This window comes from Calcarisporiella thermophila (assembly GCF_041956535.1).
Source record: "Calcarisporiella thermophila strain CBS 279.70 unplaced genomic scaffold VTP21scaffold_3, whole genome shotgun sequence".
Classification (NCBI taxonomy): Eukaryota; Fungi; Calcarisporiellomycota; class Calcarisporiellomycetes; order Calcarisporiellales; family Calcarisporiellaceae; genus Calcarisporiella; species Calcarisporiella thermophila.
In genome coordinates, this window is record NW_027192193.1 from 203,994 (window position 1) to 222,101 (window position 18,108).

At 52.5% G+C, this 18,108-nt stretch overlaps 6 protein-coding genes across 6 annotated transcripts; 3 read left to right on the forward strand and 3 right to left on the reverse strand.

Annotated features, from left to right (window-relative positions):
- Positions 1 to 771: 771 nt before the first annotated feature.
- VTP21DRAFT_6973 (uncharacterized protein) lies at positions 772 to 2,428 on the forward strand (the record flags this gene model as incomplete). The annotated part of the gene is made up of 2 exons (XM_069397662.1): positions 772 to 1,666; positions 1,737 to 2,428. 2 exons carry the CDS (start codon positions 772 to 774, stop codon positions 2,426 to 2,428), a joined length of 1,587 nt encoding a protein of 528 aa, XP_069255200.1.
- A 583-nt stretch (positions 2,429 to 3,011) lies between these two features.
- VTP21DRAFT_6974 (uncharacterized protein) lies at positions 3,012 to 4,252 on the reverse strand (the record flags this gene model as incomplete). Its single annotated transcript, XM_069397663.1, has 2 exons — positions 3,012 to 4,112; positions 4,208 to 4,252. 2 exons carry the CDS (start codon positions 4,250 to 4,252, stop codon positions 3,012 to 3,014), a joined length of 1,146 nt encoding a protein of 381 aa, XP_069255201.1.
- A 350-nt stretch (positions 4,253 to 4,602) lies between these two features.
- VTP21DRAFT_6975 (uncharacterized protein) lies at positions 4,603 to 9,241 on the reverse strand (the record flags this gene model as incomplete). Its single annotated transcript, XM_069397664.1, has 4 exons — positions 4,603 to 5,043; positions 5,184 to 5,924; positions 5,994 to 6,805; positions 6,904 to 9,241. 4 exons carry the CDS (start codon positions 9,239 to 9,241, stop codon positions 4,603 to 4,605), a joined length of 4,332 nt encoding a protein of 1,443 aa, XP_069255202.1.
- A 1,529-nt stretch (positions 9,242 to 10,770) lies between these two features.
- On the forward strand, positions 10,771 to 12,055 carry VTP21DRAFT_6976 (uncharacterized protein; the record flags this gene model as incomplete). The annotated part of the gene is made up of 3 exons (XM_069397665.1): positions 10,771 to 11,346; positions 11,435 to 11,574; positions 11,644 to 12,055. The coding sequence occupies 3 exons, from the start codon at positions 10,771 to 10,773 to the stop codon at positions 12,053 to 12,055; spliced, it is 1,128 nt and encodes a 375-aa protein (XP_069255203.1).
- Positions 12,056 to 13,162: 1,107 nt separating this feature from the next.
- Positions 13,163 to 15,601, forward strand: VTP21DRAFT_6977 (uncharacterized protein; the record flags this gene model as incomplete). The annotated part of the gene is made up of 2 exons (XM_069397666.1): positions 13,163 to 13,513; positions 13,595 to 15,601. 2 exons carry the CDS (start codon positions 13,163 to 13,165, stop codon positions 15,599 to 15,601), a joined length of 2,358 nt encoding a protein of 785 aa, XP_069255204.1.
- A 927-nt stretch (positions 15,602 to 16,528) lies between these two features.
- On the reverse strand, positions 16,529 to 17,158 carry VTP21DRAFT_6978 (uncharacterized protein; the record flags this gene model as incomplete). Its single annotated transcript, XM_069397667.1, has 2 exons — positions 16,529 to 16,962; positions 17,068 to 17,158. The coding sequence occupies 2 exons, from the start codon at positions 17,156 to 17,158 to the stop codon at positions 16,529 to 16,531; spliced, it is 525 nt and encodes a 174-aa protein (XP_069255205.1).
- Positions 17,159 to 18,108: the final 950 nt, after the last annotated feature.

Here is an 18,108-nt window from a genome sequence, read left to right on the forward strand (position 1 = left end):
CGCAACGGGTCTGACCGGTGGACATGATTCTTGAAGAATTACGTTGGAGGGCGGTTCGAGCTGGGCATCCAGATGCAATGACTTTAGAATAGAGTGGTCGATGATGGGGACATTCTTGAGAGGATGGAGCGAGCATCTTTCAGTGCAATGGCTACGCTATGATGAGCGGGGATGAATGGCGGCCGCGTTAGCTGAAGATGCTATGGGAAAGCTAAGCGCCTTTGGCGATGGCGCGGATTGAGTAGGGAGAGTGCTGCCGAAGACGGCGGCGGGGAGAAGCAAAGGGGCCTTTTTCCGCTTACTTAAGGTGACTGGCCTCGAAATCCGTGTTAATCCCGTCTTGGCTGCAAGTCTTCGAGAAACTGCGGTGTGTGTTAGAGTTGAAGTGCATCCTTCTCCCCAGCCCGTGTTACTGGCGAAAAAGTTCGTGGTTTGTTTTGGAAGGGTGCTACGTCGCACGAAAAAAATGTTTCTGTCGACGTCATCAATTTTATTTTTCTTCTTTTTTTTTTTTGTCCCCTTGTTTTATTTTTTTTCTGCCCACTGTCCTTCTGCTTCCCAAAATTGAAATCATCGATCCCGCCTTCGCCTTGATCTCTTGTTGTAATTAATCTAACAACCTCTGGCTGGATTGCACACGCTTTGCGAAGATCGGGAGACAAGAAAAATCGGCTTTCCATTCATCGATTCGCCCTAATTTTCATTATTCAACCCCTGTTAAATTCTCTTCTCTCTCTCTCTCTTTCTCTCGCAATTCCCCCTCTTCCACCCATGTCTCCTGCATTGGATAGGTCTCTGGTATCGCTAACCATGCAAAATGAAGCCAAGCCCATTTACTCCGCTTCTCCCTTCCCTCTCGATGCCTCTTCTCTAGCAACAGAACAACCCCTCACCTCCCCTTCATCCGCACTAGACATCAAATCCATGCTGAATCCAGAGCCGGAGTCCCCGCCGCAGAGCGTTCCATCGCCGCCCCGGGCCGCCACCCCTTCATCTAATCCCCCCGAATACTGCTCCACCTCGCCCAGCATCCCCTCTGCCCCCTATTTCCCCCCCTCCTCATCCGCCCCCCCTTCTCCGCAACTTGCCGAATCAACCTCATCGCCAAGACTATCCTCCACCCCTCATGCAGAAACTACGGAATCGAAAATTCAGCTCGCAGCGCTCTCCAGCTCATCTTCATTACCCATAGATTCGCTTCCGGAACAAAACGACCTCTCTCCCACAACATCATCCGATGGTCGTAGTAGACTTCCGCTCAAAAAGCAATTTCATCGTGGACCGACCCCCGTGGCCACATCCAAACCGGAGGAGCGCCTCATCAACGACATGCCCCCCCCGCTCAATTCTCCATCCCCATCCCTTTCCAAAAAGCGTCCCGAGCCCCAACCTTCTCATTCCTCTTCAACAGCGCTACCGGACAGCGCATCGACTACCTCCGCAAAAAGAGTGAAAACCTCGCACCCCTCTTCGCTGGCAGCAGGGGGGGAGCAGGTGCGCGCGTCTGACTCATCCGAGCTCTATTGCTTATGCCGACAGCCCTACGACCCAACCCTATTTATGATTGCCTGCGATGGCTGTGACCAGTGGTATCATGGAGGATGCGTGGGGGTGAACGAAGCTGAGAGTGAGCTGGTGGACTTGTATTATTGTCCGACCTGCACCGGTGGGTGTTTCTTTTTCCATAGGCTGGTTTTCTAGGTGTAGCTGAATAGTTTTCTTTCCCTCTCCTTTAGCCACAGGGAAGAAGTCATCCTGGAAGACAAAGTGCTCAAGCCCCTCTTGCCAGAAGCCCGCGCGTGTACCAAGGTCAAAATACTGCTCCGATCAATGCGGGCTTCATGTCGCAAGGCTTCGGCTACGCCTATTTCAGACAAGGCAACGTCAGCAGGAGCAACAGAAACAGGAGAATAAGCCCAGCGCGGACCTTGGGGTGTCAAGGGCGGAACGCGACGACCGAAAGCGCCTGACGGCCGTCCGTGACCAGAAGGTCCAGGTCCGCCGGGAGCTGAAGAGCATCGGCGAACGCGCTTCTCTGTTGAGGAGAGTGATTCAGAACGCAAAGGCGGCCGAGGCCCGTGCAACAGCAGCAGGAGAGGAGGTGGTGTGCGGGTTTCAAGCCTGTTTGGTGAAGGAGACCCCGGGCGAGTTAGCTTCTCCCCCGCCGGACGACGAGGAGCTCAACAGAGGGCTGGCAGAGGGCATGACGATCGCCAATGAGGAAGGGCTGTGCCGCGTTCCCCGGCGCAAGTGCTCGAAGCACCAAGGGTGGCAGACGCTCAAACTCGCCGAGTTGGATCAGGACAAGGCCTTCCAAAACCGCCTGCTTGCCGACCTGGAGCGCGAGGAGCGGCAGCTGATCGCGAGGATGCAGAGGAGGAAAAACGACCTCGCCGCAAGGGTCCTCCACGGGACCGTGGAACACTAGTTTTCTCGCGCTGCTCCCGGGTTTTTGATCTTTTTTTTTCCTTCCGCTATCTATATATAAAAATGGTTTTCTTCGCTTTTCGGTTTTTTTTTTTTCTTTTCTTTTTTCAGAGCAGAAAAGGGTGTGACATCACAAAGCTCTCCTCTCTTTCTCTCCCCCCCTTTCTTTTTATATAGGAATCGAAGTTGCATTATATATATTTTTGGGACGCTGACACGCTAGCTCATGTATACGCCGCTGTATAGGAGCTGTGTGTGGGTGTCGTTTGCGTATATTCTCACCCTTTCCCCTCCCCTCCTACCTCTCTTCTTTCTATTTCACCCCCCCTTGATATATATATATATTATTTCTTTTAATTTTTCCTTTGCTCATCTGTATAGTATTATTATTAGTGGTTTTATTGTTTTTGTATGCCTGCTTCGTCGTTTTTTTTTCTATTTTCTGTCCCCCTCTACTTCTCTCTCTTCGTTGGTTAAAAGGTTTTTTTAAAAAAAATATACATCCACCCTTATACACGTTAATGAGTTGGAGATGGAATCTCCCTCCACCTTCCCTTCCTGACGATGAAAACAGATCTTGTGTGCTAGGCGTCGTAGACCCCCTCCTGGGTCACCACCCAGCTGGCGACGCGGTCCTCCGGCGGCTTGACCAGCCTCCCGAGGAAGCGGGTCCCCTCCTCGCCCGACGAGTGCCGCGCCACCACCATCCGGTACTTCACCAGCGGGTTCCACATGCTATTCGCGCCCTCTCCACTCCGGTACTCCAGGTCCACTCCGGCGCCGTCTGACGCTCCCGACGGCGCCCACCCGATCCCGCCCCCGGCCCCCACCCCCACCCCCTCCAGATCTTCGAGCCTGGGGTGAGGAATCGGAGCCGAGGTCGAAGTAGGGGCTGAGGCCGGGGCCGCGCCGGGGGCAGAGGCAGAGGGCGGATGGTAGCCGCGGCGGTCCACCGCGTCGATTTTGCGAGTGGTCACGACCAGCGCCAGGCCCCACTCGCGTAGCAGCTGCTTGAACGCGGGGACAACCTCCCTCTGTGCTGCGCTCTTCCGCGGCCATTTGCCCTCCGTGGGCGGCTGCACCGCACACTCTTCATCCTCCACCTCGGCCCGATCAAACCACTGGAAGGCGTCCCCCGAGTCCACCACCACCATCGCAAACCGCTCGCCCCTCCCCTGCTCCAAAAAGTACGCCGGCAGCCTCTTCACCGTGGCCAAGAGCTCAAAGGTGGTGCGCGGTCGCCAAATGTGGATCCGACGCATACATCGGCGAATAAGGGCCCGAATCAATTCCACCGAGGCGGAGGCAGATTCCTGGCGAACGCGCGCGACTACATGGTGGTACATCAGCCGAGCAACGCGCGCCGGATCAAACCGGCCATCGCAATCCATGATTGCCACGCTTGCGCCTCGCCCCCCCAGCGGCACCATGGTGGGCCTAGTGTTTCCGCCGGCGGTGGCCGGCTCGCCGCCTCCCCCGACGCGCTCGCCCACCATCCACTTCGGGGGGAGACACGTGGTGAGGCACAGGAAGTACACGAGATAGGTTTTGCTGCTGCCGGGCCCCCCATGCAGCTCCAGGACATCCTCCGGGTAGAGCGCGCCTTGCGGCAGGAGCTCGTCCAGCGAGGAGAGAAAGGTGGGTCCAAGGGTGGCTCCACGCGAGATCCGTGCTCGGGTGAGGAGCTAAAGTTAAATGATGCAATATCTAAGTCAGAGAGGTCTCTGGGGCTGGATCGCCATCCAGAGGAAAGAAGAGAAAAAGCAGAAGAGTGCCTTACAGAGAGGCCCGATTCCGAGGTTATGCCATCGAGATAAGCTTGCATTGTAGCCTCGTCATTGTAGACAACAAAAAACAGGCTAAAGGCGATGGATTTGCTCTAATGTAGCATCAGTTCAGGGCGAGTGGCGCGCATTGCTCATTGAACACATACAAGCCACAGACTTTGGGGTGGGCAGCACAAAAAATCGGGATGGATTTGTCAAGGTATACTCGGGTGTATTTTGTAAAATTAAATCACGACCCTCTTCGTTTTCTCCCTCAAAAAACAACACAGACCCATGGCATAGAATGTCACAGAAGGAGATTCCACAGTGGTAGTAGTGTGATGATTGGGATACAAACAAAAAAAAAGGATATATATTCACAGAGGGGATCGATGGTTTGCTTAAGCGCTCAAATGCTCATCCGCCGCGCAACCTTGCCACGCCGCACCTTGCGCTCCTTTTCGGCACTCTCCACCACCATGTCGGGAAGCTTCCCCTCCTTCCTCCAAATCCGCAGCTGCTCCTTGCCGTACTCGTAGCCGACCTGCAGGATCTCGTCGTATTTCCCAAACTCCAGGGTCCCGAAGTTCTGCACCGGCGCGCGCATGTAAAAGCACCCGGGGGTGGCCTTTGCCTCCTCCAGCTGCTTCACCGACGAAACGTACGCAAGCCGCGACTGGATATCCGCAATGGTGGGGATGCGGTTGTGCCGGCGGAAGGGGTTAAGCGAGTTCAGGATCACCCACCACCCAGACAGAGAGTCGCCATAGTTGACGGGCGACGTGTCGTCTGCCGACGCAACGTCCACGGCAAAAATGGTATCGGTGCCAAGGCTCTTCATGATGCTCACCTAAAAAGAAGAAAGCAAGCACGGTATACCAGTGTCAGTGATGTACAATTAAACTCTCTCGGTGCCCTCCACCCCCTCTCCCCTCTCCCCTCTCTCCTCTCTCTCGCCCCCATCCCAACCAGCCGCTCGCAGGTACCTACCGGGAGAATGTCCATGTATCCACCATCAACCAGCATGTTGCCATTGTCGCAGAGGGGCGGCATGTAGCCGGACAGACTCATGCTCGCCCGCACGTAGCGCCAGGCGTAGCCCGTCGTGTGGACCTCCATCCGACTCCATGTGATGTTGGTGGTAACGCAAAAGTAGGGGAGCCACATGTCCTCGATCATCGTGTCGAAGAAGCACTTCCAGATCGCGCGGTTGAACTCATGCCCGGTGAACCACGCGGTGACCGGGTAGGTGAGGTCCGCGAGCTGCCGCCACACGGACGACACCCGCCCGGAAAACATCTTGGCCGGACCGATCACCCCCAGGTGGTCAGGGTACTTGGCATAGAGCCCGCCCACAAAGGCGCCAATCGACGTGCCCCCAATCATGTCGATGGGGATCCCCTCCTCCTCCATCGCCTTCAACACCCCAATGTGCGCGATCCCCCTTGCACCGCCCCCTCCCAGCACCAGCCCCACCGACTTTCCGGTCAGTCTCCGCGCGAGCCGCGCGAAATCGCTGCGGTTCCCCGAGAAGTACGCGGGGCTCACGGACGTCCCCTTCTTCAGGAACTGGAACTGCGTCAGCTGGCGCTGGTAATACTTCTGCAAGTTCTGTTTGATGCTCACGAGAGTGAGCTTGCGGGTCAGCCGCGGGGCGTCGTGGCCAGAGAGGATGGGGCGGCGGATCTCGGGCATGCACACGTGGTGGTGCGCGTGGATCCACATGCGGTTCTGGAAAGCGCATTAGTTTGGATGCTGTTAGTCCTGCAATGGCCCAATACGGCATGGCGTGCCACTTACCTTTAACCATTTCTGGGTGGAGCCCCTGTCAAAATGCCGGCCTGCATGCAGCAGGACGAGCTCCTTCCGTGCCGTCGTCTTGGTGTGCAGAAGGAATCGTTCGAATTCGCCGATGGAGGGGTCGTCGTCTCCCAGCCCAACAAGGAGGATGCAGTCCGCCTGCCGAATGCAGGTCTGCGTCCACGGGGTGTTGACCCCACTGTCCGCCAGGTAGAGCACGATTCGCGCACGCTCCTCCTGCTCCGCCAGCCAGTTCATGAGCTTGAGTTTCCCCATCTTGGTGAACGCGTGCTTGCCCATCGCCCCGACCACGGTCGTTTGGTTCAGCAGCGTGGTGGTCGCACCCACCCCCTCCAGGGCGGTCTTCAATCGCTTCGCAAATTCCGCGACGGGGACCCCCGCGTTCACCGGCAGCAACCCGACTGTCTTCAGGTTCACGTTGTTCTTGCCGAGCGACTCCTCGGACGACTTGGTCAGTCTCCCCGCAATGACACGCGATATCTGCAGGGTAATTTCTGGGTGGCGCATGGCCAGCGCATTGAAGAGTGTTTTGGGCATGCGCGCCAGCTCCGTGTCGCGGATCGCGTGCAGCGTCGAGGGACGCGCCGAGCCCACGAGAACCTCAAGCTCGCCAACGCTGTCGCCCTGGCCGTATTCGCGTTGGATGTCAATGCCGCCCCCAGGCCGCTCGTTGATGGTACGCAGCCGTCCATTGAGAACAATGTAGATGGAGTCCGCAGCGTCGCATTGGCGGTATATAACGTGTCCCGCATTGACCTGAACCCACTCCATGGCGTAGTCGATTTGAAGCACTAGTTTATATGCATAAAGGTTAGAGAGAAGAGTCGGGAACTGCCACCGCAGGCGAGGCCGTTCTGGCCGGGGAAAAAAAAAACTCGTGTAAACCTACCCAAAGGGGAAATGGAGGTGATGAGCCGTTTGGCGAGCGTGAGAAGTACCCGTGGATGACGCTCCATTATACGATCTAAGCTCTCCTTGCTCAAGTAGCCCACGTACGTGTCAGTGCTGGCGCAGATGTTGACAAAACTCGGATACCCGCTCAGTGCCGACAGATACCCAGCCAGTCCCCCCGGTTTCACCATAAACACCGAGCGTACATCGCCTCGCTTATTCTGTTTTGCTTTATCGTTACCAGCCTCCCGGCCTAACCCTCCGGCCTCCGCACTCATTTTACGATCTATCTCACGTCGTAGCCATTCCTTCCGCTCCTGCTGCTGGGTCACCGGGGGAGGGTTTGTCTCTTCGGTGTATGGCAAAATGCTACCCTCGGCCGCCCCATCCTCCCTCTTCACAATGGACACATCCAAAAGCCCGTCGATGACGAAAAAGAGGCCCACGTTCCGCTCATTCTCGCGCACCAACGTCGAACCTTGTGGGAAGAAGAGCAGCTCGACCTCGTTCTCGAGCTCGCTATTCGTCGTGGAGGCCGTCTGGGTCGATTCCGTCTCGAAGTCGTCGAAATAGTCGGACATCCCGGCAGGCGCATTGGAACGAGCCCGCCTCCCGGGCCCCGACGCTGACATGCCCGTGGGCGTGGAGGCGGATTTTCTCGGCGGGATGGGCGGCTCGGCCAGCCCGATTGCCCGAGCAATGGCATCCATCACCACATCCCGCAGAGTCAGGCTATCTTCTGTCTCGGGCAACACGTCGGGGCGTGATTTCTCCGAGGGAGCTATCGAGAGCGGCGAGGTTAACCCCCGCGTGAATTCATCGTCCACCAGAGCACGTCTCGCCAACGTCGCTTCCCGTAGCGCCTGCCTCGCTTTCCGCCTTCTCAGCGTTGCCAGTCCGCTGTCACTCATTTCGGACGCCGCAGCATTCTCCATAAATTTGCGTCGCATCCCCTCGAGCACGCTATTGTCGATCAAATTGGGGGGCAAATCGTATCCGGAAATAGCGTTCATCCGGCGCTCGATCCTTAGTAGCTCGGGAGTGAGCCCAAGATATCGGTTGCTCGTCAGAAAAGTGACGCGCTGGAATCGCGTTAGAATCACTTGCACTATATGGGCCGCCGCATTTGGGTATTTGCGGGTTAGGCGTCGGAATGCCTCTGCGGGAATCACCGCGAGAGTAGTATCAATGGTGGCGCGCGCAACAAGCAAGTTGGTAGATTTACGGCGAGCCTGAGAAAGCGTAGAGCCGGCATCGCTCCGGGTATCGGCAAGATATTCCTCCTCAGCAAGGTCGACGCGCGAGGATGCTAGAGAATCGGGTCGAGCATATCCTTCAGCGTCGGCTTGGTCGAGCTGTGGGAAGACCGCCGAGAGGTCCTCCGGATCTGGGGATGTGTCCCGCGATCGTGCATCCTTTCCAACTAGCCTAGGGCTACCCGATGGGTAGGGCTGCTGAGACATGGCCATCGTCATTGGGGTTGCGGACGCCAGATTGGAGGAGGTCCGGCCCTGAGAAATCTTTCTCTCACGCCTTGGGTGCCTTCCCGGCCCCATATGCTCCGCCATACTAGCGCCGTTATTGTCATGCTTCAATTTGATGTCCTCGGTGAACAGAGAAAGGATGGTAAATAAGCTTGACAATGTGCCTCCGGCGCGCACCTCATTCAGCAGGACAAAATCCGAAGTCGAATCCTCGCCCTCGTCGCTGAAATTGCGATCGGACGCATCCTCATTGCGTGTAACATAAACCTGCACGCATCCATCGACAACAATGTAGAAAGAACGCTCCTGCTCCGGATCGCGGAACAAGGTATCTCCAGCGATGAGCTTACGCGTCTGAAGGTGACGCGCCAATTCATGGAAAACCGGCTGCTCCAAATAGCCGAAGATCTTGATCGATTGTAGGAATGCACTCAAAAACTCATCTGGGTAGTTTTTGAATCCAGGCTTCTCATCATCATTGGCGGTGTCCGGTTGCAGATCGAATGAGGTCTGAAGCTTTACGGTTTCCTGTGGGAGTCGCGAGTACTTTGTAAGCAGGCGATATCGCACCACGATGTAGGTTGCAAACATAACCAGGAGCACCACCGCGAGAAGAGTGGTGAAGTTGAGCTGAAGCGTGAAAGACCACGTGAGAATGCGGTAGGTGACGATGGGAAGGGTGATGGTTGCGAACGATACGAGGCGATAGAGGAGCGAAGGAAGAGTAGAGAAAAAGATATGGAAAAGTAGGGCGGAGAGGCTGCCAGAGGAGCGCGCTGGTGCCTCAACGCCGACAGCCGTGGCGACAGTGGGGACACTGTCGAAGACCGAGGCGGAAGTGCTCATTTCCATAGTGATTGTGATCAGCGAGAAGGCATAGGAAAAGGGCGAGAGTGTTAAGGAAAAATAAAACTAAAAAGAAAAGATTATATGCCAGCGATAAATAAAATTTGTGGCAACTTGGAAGGGCATGACGGATTGGTTTTAAAAACGAGTATTGAGTTAGGTTACCACCTCGGAAAGAGTAGTCACAAATTGACATTTCATCACCCTATAACTATACTGTTCATAATCTTTCCTTGGAATATGGTCATGAACTCTATTGAAACTAGGCTACAGTACGGGAGATGCCCTTAGACTTTTAATTCTATCTGTGAAAACGAACTAGGCAGCTAAGCACTGAGTTCACGTTATCCTTTAGCCGCTCTCGTATTCTTAATAAGAGTGAAGAGAAGAGATCCATTTTATCCTGGTTCAAGCAAAAAAAAAAGAAAGATCCTCAAGATGGATACATATACCCGACAGGTAGAGTGGAGCACTTGCTCGGGTTCAGTTTAAGTTTCTTTTCATATATACATATATCAAAGACAAAACTGAAAGTTTGCAATAGGTAATTAAGCAGGACAAAGGGAGATTAGAAATCGAGATTTCCGACGAAACTGATATAATGTCCATTTGTCGGAGCGAAAGATTGTTCTGCCTACAAGGCCAATTTGCATTGTAGCTAATGAAAAAAGTCTGAATATGATCATCAAGTGAGGAAGAGTATCTTGATGGTGTGAAGTAGTAATACTGTGCAAAGTGTTAGCCATTTGTATGAATCGGCGGAGAGCTTGACGTTGCGCTTTATTCATATTTAAGCATTGGCACCTTATAATCATAATATTCCTACGGGGAGAGATCCCGAGCTTATTGCCAATATCTCTAAAATTTGGCTAAATTCGACAATTTATGAGTACTATGGTGCTATTAAGAATCACTTGCACACTTATGCAAACACAGGCTGATTGTAGGAGTTTTCCAATGGTCAAGGGCAGAACGCCACAATATAGAAAGAAGCTATGAGGAAGCATTGATTGGATCCTCTACAATCATCGACAAGATGGCACGCTGATTGTAGAGCTCATGTATATATATAATCTCCGAGTTAACAAGACAAAGTCTGTAAGGATGATACATCGAGGTTGACGGTTGTGCCTTCGCGATTTTCTCAGAGCCAATTTCCTGGAGTCTCAATTGTTCAATATTGACCATAGTTGGTGTGTGTGCTTGGGAACTTAGATTGCAGGAATCTTGTCCCAACGCGATTCCCAAGCATTTGTCTCTTCTGGAAGTCATGCAAGTGCTAACGATGCATATGATATAATTTCAAAAAGTGACTGCTATCTCTTCGGCTTTCGGCGGGGACAGGTTTTGCATTTTAAACTTCTCAATAGCAAGGGATACTTAGTTTTTCTTCGGTCGAAAACGCCAACTTAAAACGTGAAATTCCATATCGAGTTTTCAAAATTGCACGTAAATTGGGTCTATTTTTTCGTTTCTCATTGCCTCCATTCTCGAAAAATCTTCACGAGAAAAAAATGAACCCCCATTGCAACCGAATGCCGCGCATTCCACACCTAGCATTGCTCCTTCTCTGCGTGCTTTTCGTTTCTGGCTTGGCTCATGCCGACGACCAGAAGGCTCCAGTGGACCTCTTGCCAAAGCAAAATTTCACCGAGCAATCGCTTGCTAATCTCACGCTGGCGCAAGCGCTTAATGAGACGATCTCGCGAAACCCGCAATTTACTCAGTTTGCTCAGTTTATAGAGAACCTCAACCTCACCAGCACGCTAAACGATACGTCCAAGAACTACACTGTCTTTGTGCCCGACTTCTCGGCTCTCGCGGAACAAATCCCGAAACTATTTCGCATCGACAATGCTACGCTCGCGGACATTGCTCGGTATCATATTGTTCCCTGGCTGTGGCGTAACGACCAGCTCAACAACAGCGTGAGCTTTGCCCAGGCCCTCCTTACCAACCGAACTCGTGTGAATTTGCCGGAAGGGGAAGGCCAAGTGGTTGGCTTGATCAAAAATGAGAGCGGTTTCTATGTTCACTATGGAAGTGGCACTGCAAAGGTCCAGCAAGCGGATATCACCCTGAAAAACGGGGTGGTGCATATCGTTGACAAGGTGAAGTGCTGGCGGCTCCTCTTGCAGTTTTATTGGTATGGCGATTGAGGCGGGGAAACTAACCTGGGATTCGGTGTGTTATTATTAGGTGTTCACCATCCCACAAAACACGACCGAAACACTGCGTGAGGCCAAGCTGAGCAAGCTCTCGAGCCTGCTTGACCAGGCTAATCTAACCGAGGCCGTCAATAACTTTACAGGAATCACCCTATTTGCTCCGAGCGACGAGTAGGTTCCAACCATCTTCCCTTGTCTATTCCAGCACCTAGACTTACTACTTGCGAATTTTGAAAATAGCGCATTGGATGACGCAGACCTGAAGGATTTGAACCAAACCGAGCTGGTGAACCTGTTGAAGTATCATCTCCTACACCCGGATGTCATTTATTCAAACCTTGTCTCCGGAAACACCACTATCCAAACCGTCCAAGGCAGTAACCTGACGGCGTTTAACGACACCAAAGGCGTCCAACTACGCGATGCTCAGAACAATACCGTGCGCGTGATATCGGCCAACCAACTGACCTCCAACGGAGTAGTGCACGTGATTGACAAAGTTCTCAAACCACCCAACGACACTCTAAATGGCACCATGCCCGTCAACCTGGGGATTACCGACTCTCGTGGAGCTCGAAGCGCTGGTTCACAGCTTGTGGCCACTGGAGGATGGATTGCCCTCATCAGTGTAGTCTACATGTTTTTGTTGTAAGAACGCGTCAACGCCAATCTTACGGTAATATGTATTCGATAAAACAGTTTGTACTACTACGAATTAGCCAGATAGCAATGTTTTTTAATTTGTTGAAATAGCCATGCTTAGTGTCTTCCAATATTTATTTTAATAAAACGCACAGAGTTAACGTATCACTTTTCATTGCATGTGAGATGGACACTGGATGTGAAATGGAGCCATGTTGCTCATTCCACGAAGGGGAAATCAGTTATAATAGGAGGTTTCCTATTTTCATACACCATCGAAACTCAAGTAAAACATCGAAATATCCCCGTATCGCTACCCAGAATTAAAGGAAAACGAGCCGAAGGGTCGTACGAGGAATAGTCCATTTGAATGAAAAAAGGGTTAAGTCATGGTGCAATTAAAGACAAGTACAGGGGATCTTTTTTAACAGTAATATCGTGTATAAAACTATGTATAAATGTCTCTAACATTTTTTTTTTGCTTTGACTCATAATGCTTTAATTTTTGCCATTGTGACTTGAAGTCAGAGGTGATCAAAGCCCCTCAATCATGGTTTGGTTGGTTAAGTATTTGGAACTGATAAACATCATGTTTGCAACAATATTTTCTGTTTGGGAAAGGGCAGCTGCAAGTGCGACTTTGGTGTTAATAGGGATTAACGGGCTCGAACCATGTTTCCTCCTGGCCATTTAAGCGAGAGAGCTAACCCTCTCAATAATAGGAGCTTCGTTGAAAGCTTACCAATGGGTTACGAGTAAATCCAGGAAGGCTCCTGGTATTGCTGGTTGCCCATACTTCCAATCATCATTCGCTCTTCACCTCATTGCGGTCAACGAACATTTTTCGCCTCCATTTTTTCTCGAAGGAGTCGCCTATGGCTAGTACGGAGGTATTGCAGCCAATCTAAATGCCAGTAAGGGCACCGAACTCTGAAGGGCCATCGCCAAGAACTTTATTGATTGGAGTGCCTCCAGTGGTCCAAAGCCACAAGCTCTTTTCTGCCTCTCAAACGAACATTCTTTGTCCTGTGAGTAATATAACTTTGTATTATTCCCCAACCGGCATTGTGTTTATATATTGGCATATTATTCTCAGCATTTTAATCCAATAATCGTTATGCCACCCATCACACTCCGTCCAGAATCTGATTCATCTCCTGATCCAAATTCCCCCGATGCAAAAATTAACCGTGTAGGCAAAGCATGCCAGCCATGCCGCCGAAAAAAGCAGAAATGTGACGGGAATCGAAATGGTTGCTCGCGTTGCAAAAGACTAGGCATCAAATGCTTCTTTGAGGCTTTCATCGCACGGCGAGGTCGTCCTCCCGCCCGACACTATGGAGAATGCGAGCAGATACTTTTCGAGGCTAAAAATTCAGTACTCAAGCAGATTTCGAAGCACCATAACCAATGGATGCGACTACAACTAGCACTCCCACAGACAGAATGTGCGGTCAGAAGTATAGGGGTACATATCCATATTTCTGAGGTGGTTGGCTCTCTCGTTTGGGGTTTTGTACTGACTCGATCTCTCCCTTTCACGTTTTAGCCACGGATGGTGGACAAATCCAACTACGAGATAACTTGGTTTTGGGATTGGGCCCCGGAAAAGAATTTCGATCGTGTGACAAGCCCCAGTATACCTGCCAACGATATGCTCAGCATTCTCATTGCGAAGTTTAGCGCCCTGAGTGTGGGTGAGCGTATCGTCAAAAATTTTCCCCGCCTTGCCTATGAAGAGTCTGACTTTGCCGAGTATAAGGGAGCCAAAAATCCGCTCGAGAGCCTGACAGAGGACCAAGCACTCTACCTGCTCCACGTGTGGTTCAAGCAGCATGTGTTCTGTAACATCCTCAACCAAACGATCATGGTTTCCAACTATCGACGCAAGCAATTTGATCCATTCCTGTATGCAGTGGTGTTTGCCGACGCCTTGGACATGGTGAACCTCTACAACATGCCAAGGGTGCATCGGCCGGGCTCATTCTTCGTCGACTATGCGCTCTCGCTGCTGGAGCGGGAGACCTTCGAGCCGTCGCTGCCAAAGCTGCAGGGTCTCTTTCTCCTCTCCATCATATTGATGGACTCGGGAGAGTCCAGAAAGGGTCTACTGATCGTGGCATTGGCGCGTAGAATGGCGAGCCAGCTGAGAATCCCAGAGCTGGACGATATACTGTTTGGGGACGAGCTTGACCCCATAGAGCGGGAACTGCGCACCAACATCTGGTGGGCTATGCGAATCGCCTTCTCGTGGGGAGTGTTCCATTCGGGGCTACGGGTGGACAACGAAGCCATGACTGCACGGGTCAAACTGCCGGTCAAGGATGAGAAAGAATCGGTGCTCTACGAACTGGATCGGAGCCACGGCTTCTGTGCCTCGCCGGAAGACTACGCAAACGTAATCCGCACCTTCTACAGTTGCGCCTATCTGATCGTGGTGTTTACGGAGATGTGGATGCAAATCGTCCCGGCTCCTAGCGGCCTTTCCCTGCTAGGGCCACAAGTTCCCAGGCTGATTGAGGGCGTATCAACCCCATCGCCGCAGGCACTCTCCCGTTTCTCTTCCGATTTGGCCGCGCTTGCCAAGGGGATCTCGGGCGAGCACGAGCTGTTGGACGCCGCCCAACTCCTCCTTTCCATCCACACCCTAATCATTCACTCGTACTTTCCAAAGGCTCAGGGCGACCAGCCCATTTTCATCGAAGAGAACACTCTTCTCCAGTGCTTAGAGCCCGCCGACAGTATAGTGGATTTGGCGGAGAAGGTGCTGGAGGAGCCATCCAGCTTTCCGCTGCACTCGATTGTGGTCTTCGGGCTCAACACGAGTGCCTGTGTGCATATGCTGATGGCCATGTCCCACGATGACGCCAGACGCGACAGTGCCTCCGAGTATTTAAAAAGGACACTGCAAATCCTGAGAAATAGAGAGCTGGTCTGTCCGAATCAGGAGCTTGTCCGCACGATTGAGGATTTCCAGTCCGCCAAAGGGGACATCGAAAAAGCGGTGCCGGCCTTGGAGGGCGCACGGGAGTCTGCCATCTCTGTTGTGCTCCCCCGTGTGAAGCTACGGCCGTTGTCCGATGCGGGGACGCTGGATGAGACAACAAGCACCACGCAGGCCGTCGTGCTGATTCGCATCCCCAAGCAGGCCACGCCGGAAATACAGCCGCTCTCCGCGGCAAATTCTCCCGAGTCCACCGCCTCCTCCATTATGCTGCCGCTACAAACCGAGACAGAAACCATGCTGCAGTCTCTCCTCGATGCACTTGTTCCCTCATTACCAACCAGGACGGGTGACCCTCTCCCCTCGGATGCACTGCCCGCCCTGCATGCCGCAAAGCCTTCCATGACTTCGTACGCTGGGCCTATCTTTGCGGAGCACTTTCCCGCGTTCAACTCGTTTGATTTCCAGCCGTCCCCTTCCTCAAGCGGGTCTCCGTCCCAGTCAAGCGGGGAAAGGGTGGATCCGAAAGCTACCCCCGAGCAGCAGGGCGAGCTTATGGCTGCCCTCATCAACCTTGCCACCACGCCCGAGTTCTTCAACATCCTCCAGTAGCCAAGCAAGCCTCCAATGGGCACCAGATAGCTCTTGCACGAGGATCCAATTCCCGAAATGCCTGCATGACGCCGATTACCAGAACCAGGATTCACCCGCGTAGCAGCCCCCCCCCCCCATGGATGTTGCCGCTATGAGAGCTGCGTTACAATGGTCACTCTTCCTGTGCTTATTCTATTTACATTTTCTATAATTTAATATATCGCATACTTGCTTTATTTTATTTTTTGGGGGGGAGGGGGGGAAACCATCTCTCTATATCTATAGCCCTCTACGCCCAGGTGACCTGGACGCTATCTTTTTGTTTGCCTGTCAATAATTGTGTAAACCCACGTTTTTTTTTTCCATTTATCAAAGTAAATACCACAGACATGCTTTTGCCATTGGACTGAATTTCTGTTATTGGTCGTACTGTACCACAAACACCACCAGGACTGGATCGACCCGAAAACTCCAGGCGCACCCCAAGCCATCGTCAGAGCACATTTGGCTGGGGGAATCGAAACGTTCCTCAACGGGGAAGGAGTGTTCAGATGGCCCCATTTAGCTAAGCAACTCTTCTTTCTCTCTCTTTCCGCTATTGTGCCATACGGAAGCTCTCCTAGGAGCAACCAGGGGCCACCTTGAAACCTCCAGCTACCGCAGTGGACACCATTCAAGCTAGTAATGAATTATTTTTTGGGCTTTGCAGCTCTAGGGCGGAGAAGAGCGGTGAGTGTATGAAAAAAGAGCGGTTTCGTGAAGGAAATTGTGCCCTGCTCGCTAGCCATTTTGAAAGGCGCTCGTGGCATAATGGATATCCATTTGAGCGCAAGATTAGTTTAAACCGCACCCCTCAACGCTTGCTCTTTGGTCTGTGACACTTCATGTTCATCTATATCTATTTGTATATATGCTGTGTATGATTATTGATGTTGCAAAATTTAATTAGAACCAAGTCACTGTGTATCTGCTGGTGTGAGACTCTGTGTCTTGGTCATTTTTCCCATAGAAAATTGATCCCCCATTTACCCCCTCTGTGGCCGTATCATGAGTGCGTGTAGCTTGATCAGGATGGGGCATTTCGGCCGATAATATGTCGGGGCCACGCTGGCATCGCCAGTAGCACAATCCAATGTACCAAGTAATCAAGCGTCTCGTGGCTGGATTCGATCGAGCAGACCAGATCGACGAATAGCCGCCATCGGTGGCCACCTGTATCCATCCTATCTCCCTGCTGAACCTTGGAGGGGGAATGGCCCGATGGATTTGGATGCCAATTGCCTTAACTTCCAAAAACAACTCTAATCCGGAACTCCGATGGTGCCCAATGGTGGACTTGGTGACTTCATGCGGCTGCACGAGTCCATGGCGGCGGCTTGCTTACGCAACGGTTAGCGAAGGCCTTCGCATACCGTTTAGCCGGTCAACTGCGATGCAGCTCAGAAATAAGGCTTTCTTTACTTTTCCCCCCAACCCGTCTTTACCTCCTCGTGGGTTGACGACTATATTTAGTCCATATTGAGCTGGCAAGCTGAATTTGCATTTGTTTTTATTTTCTTTCGTGCATGCATCCATACGGTGAATTTAGCTAACGAGCCCATACGCCGCAAGCTGCCGGAAAGCGTGTAAACAAAAATGCTCGCGACGCTAGAGTGCGAGCTAGTTAGCAATAATAGCACAATCTGCGTCTAGGTGGACACCTTTTCTTGGTTCCAGCCATGCCCGCCCCTTCTAATTAGAGCCGGAGAGCATGGGTGAAGCGGTGGAGAGGCAGACGGCCTTCCCATCATGCAGAACCTGTGGCTGTGAGTTTCCCCTAAGCCTGGTTAATTAGCCTCCTCCATTAGGGCATTTCTGGAAACCTGTCGCGTGGCTCTTGGCTGGGCCTAGACTCGATGAGGGAGGGGGAGGCAAGGAGGGATGCATCCAGCCGCCTGCGGGTCCTCGCTGGTCGCCGACAGACGGAGGCAAGGGCAGGCGATGGCGTCTGGGTGAGATTCGTTCGGTAGAAGGTCTTTCTTTCATTTTCCTGGCCTCGGAGGTTTCAGGGGGAGGCCGGGAGGGGAGGAGGAACACTGAGCAGCCCGGCTCTGAAGGATATTCGACATGTTTCTATACATATGGACCTCCGAAGATCAGTGGTGAGATGCGTGGATGCAATCAACTAGGGGCCAGATTCTCTGCTAATCAGCATTTAGTAATTCATATTGCTGTTATCTTCAATAATTAGGTTTTACGTTTCACCCTTTTGGTTGCCTGCCCATGGAGCTCAATCTCGCTTTGTTCTACAGCATCGTTTAATAACCCAGGGCCGCTTATTTTCCGACCATGAGTAATGGGCCATCGGCGGCCCGCTGCGGGGGGAGGAGAGGAGGGGAGAGGGCTCGCAGCCGGCGGGCCCGTCCAGCGCTCTTCCTCCCCGCCTCTTACCAATCACCCATGTGGTGACGTCGGTTAAGGAGGCACTCTATGGCGCCCACACGAATCGTTTGCTTCCATTTCCGTTGCAAGTCAAAGCGATCAAA